General features: G+C 36.4%; 1 protein-coding gene across 1 annotated transcript in view; it reads left to right on the forward strand.

Annotated features, from left to right (window-relative positions):
- Positions 1-1,406, forward strand: part of LOC106878123 (multifunctional procollagen lysine hydroxylase and glycosyltransferase LH3) — a 71,178-nt gene that overhangs the window by 54,980 nt on the left and 14,792 nt on the right. The window contains exon 14 of the mRNA XM_014927237.2: positions 671-803. Within this exon, the coding sequence (XP_014782723.1) occupies positions 671-803 (133 nt within the window). The remainder of the gene's footprint in view (positions 1-670; positions 804-1,406) is intronic.

The following is a 1,406-nucleotide window of genomic DNA, read 5'->3' on the forward strand; positions in this document are numbered from 1 at the left end:
AAAAAAAAAAAAAAAAAAGAAAAAGTTACAAATTAAGACATTGCGTTGGGGATAGAGGGAAATGAACATTTTGAAAACGTGATTTCTGGACAAAATTATATTAACTCCCTTTTATACGATGAAACAATACATAGTTTCTGATCCTTCTTAAGAGCAGAAAGCACTTTCATGCGAACCCATGCAAATTGTACCCTTGCTCTTCACTATTAAACAAAAAATAACTTCCATTATTACATTAACTATATATCAGTTGTGCCGAATCTGCCCTTAAGAAAGGAGCAAATAATTCAATGTGCTTGTAGGCCATAACACCCAGGCAACACCGGGATGCATTGCTAGTGTGTGTGTGTGTGTGTGTATTTAAGTATAAATACGTCTGTGTGTCTTTGTGTTTGTTCCCATCGTTACTTAGTGGTTTGACAAAAGAGACCAATAAAATAAGTATCAGGCTTAAAAGGAGAAAAAAAAAAAAACGGGAGTAATCCAACTAAAACCCTTCAACATGGCCACAGTCCAATGACTGAAAGAAATAAAGTATGAAAGAAGGTTAGAGAGTGCTGGAAAAAGGCAACTTTAGTCAAATAAATCTTTCAATTAACACAAAGATTTCTTCCTTGAAAACCGTGTAAATAATTATAGATATCATGGAATCTCTTGAATTTTTTTTCAGTGGGCTTTGGGTTGTTCCATACTTATCAGAAGTTTATTTGATTCATCACCATCTGCTACCTGATTTGAAAACTGCTTATATCAATGGTAAATTAGACCCAGACATGGCATTTTCCAAAACTCTTCGAGATCAGGTAAGGTTGCAGTTTGTTATCAAAATTCTTCCAAATTTATATAGTGTACTGATGATGTTTTAGCCTTTGAAAATTTTGTTGCATTCTCAGCATTAGAATGATAATTTCTTGTCACTCTCAACTTAGCTTTCCCTCAAGTGAGTATTTTAGATGAAAATTACTTTTGAATGTTTTAATTTCTAACTTTGAATATCTCAGTGTAGTCTACGGCTTTTCAATCACAAATTGGTCCTTTTAAGTAACATCACATTCATTGTGGTAAGAAGTTTGCTTCCAGCCACATTGTTCTGGGTTCAGTCTCACTGCATGGCACCTTGGGCAAGTGTCTTCTACTGTAGCCTCGGGCTGGCCAATGCCTTGTGAGTAGTTCTGCTAGCTGGAAACTGAAAGAAGCCCATCATATACAAACACACACACACACACACACACACACACACACACACACACACACACACACATGCATATACATACCTTTTATGGTGCTTTATTCTTGCTGGATAGCTCTCGAGTGGTTTTATGTAGATCTTTCTCAGTGACAGTCTTTAAATGACCGTCATCGATGACAGTGGGGCGTCCACTACACTCATGATCTTCAAGGCTCAG

This window comes from Octopus bimaculoides, chromosome 3, assembly GCF_001194135.2.
Source record: "Octopus bimaculoides isolate UCB-OBI-ISO-001 chromosome 3, ASM119413v2, whole genome shotgun sequence".
In the NCBI taxonomy this organism is placed as follows: Eukaryota; Metazoa; Mollusca; class Cephalopoda; order Octopoda; family Octopodidae; genus Octopus; species Octopus bimaculoides.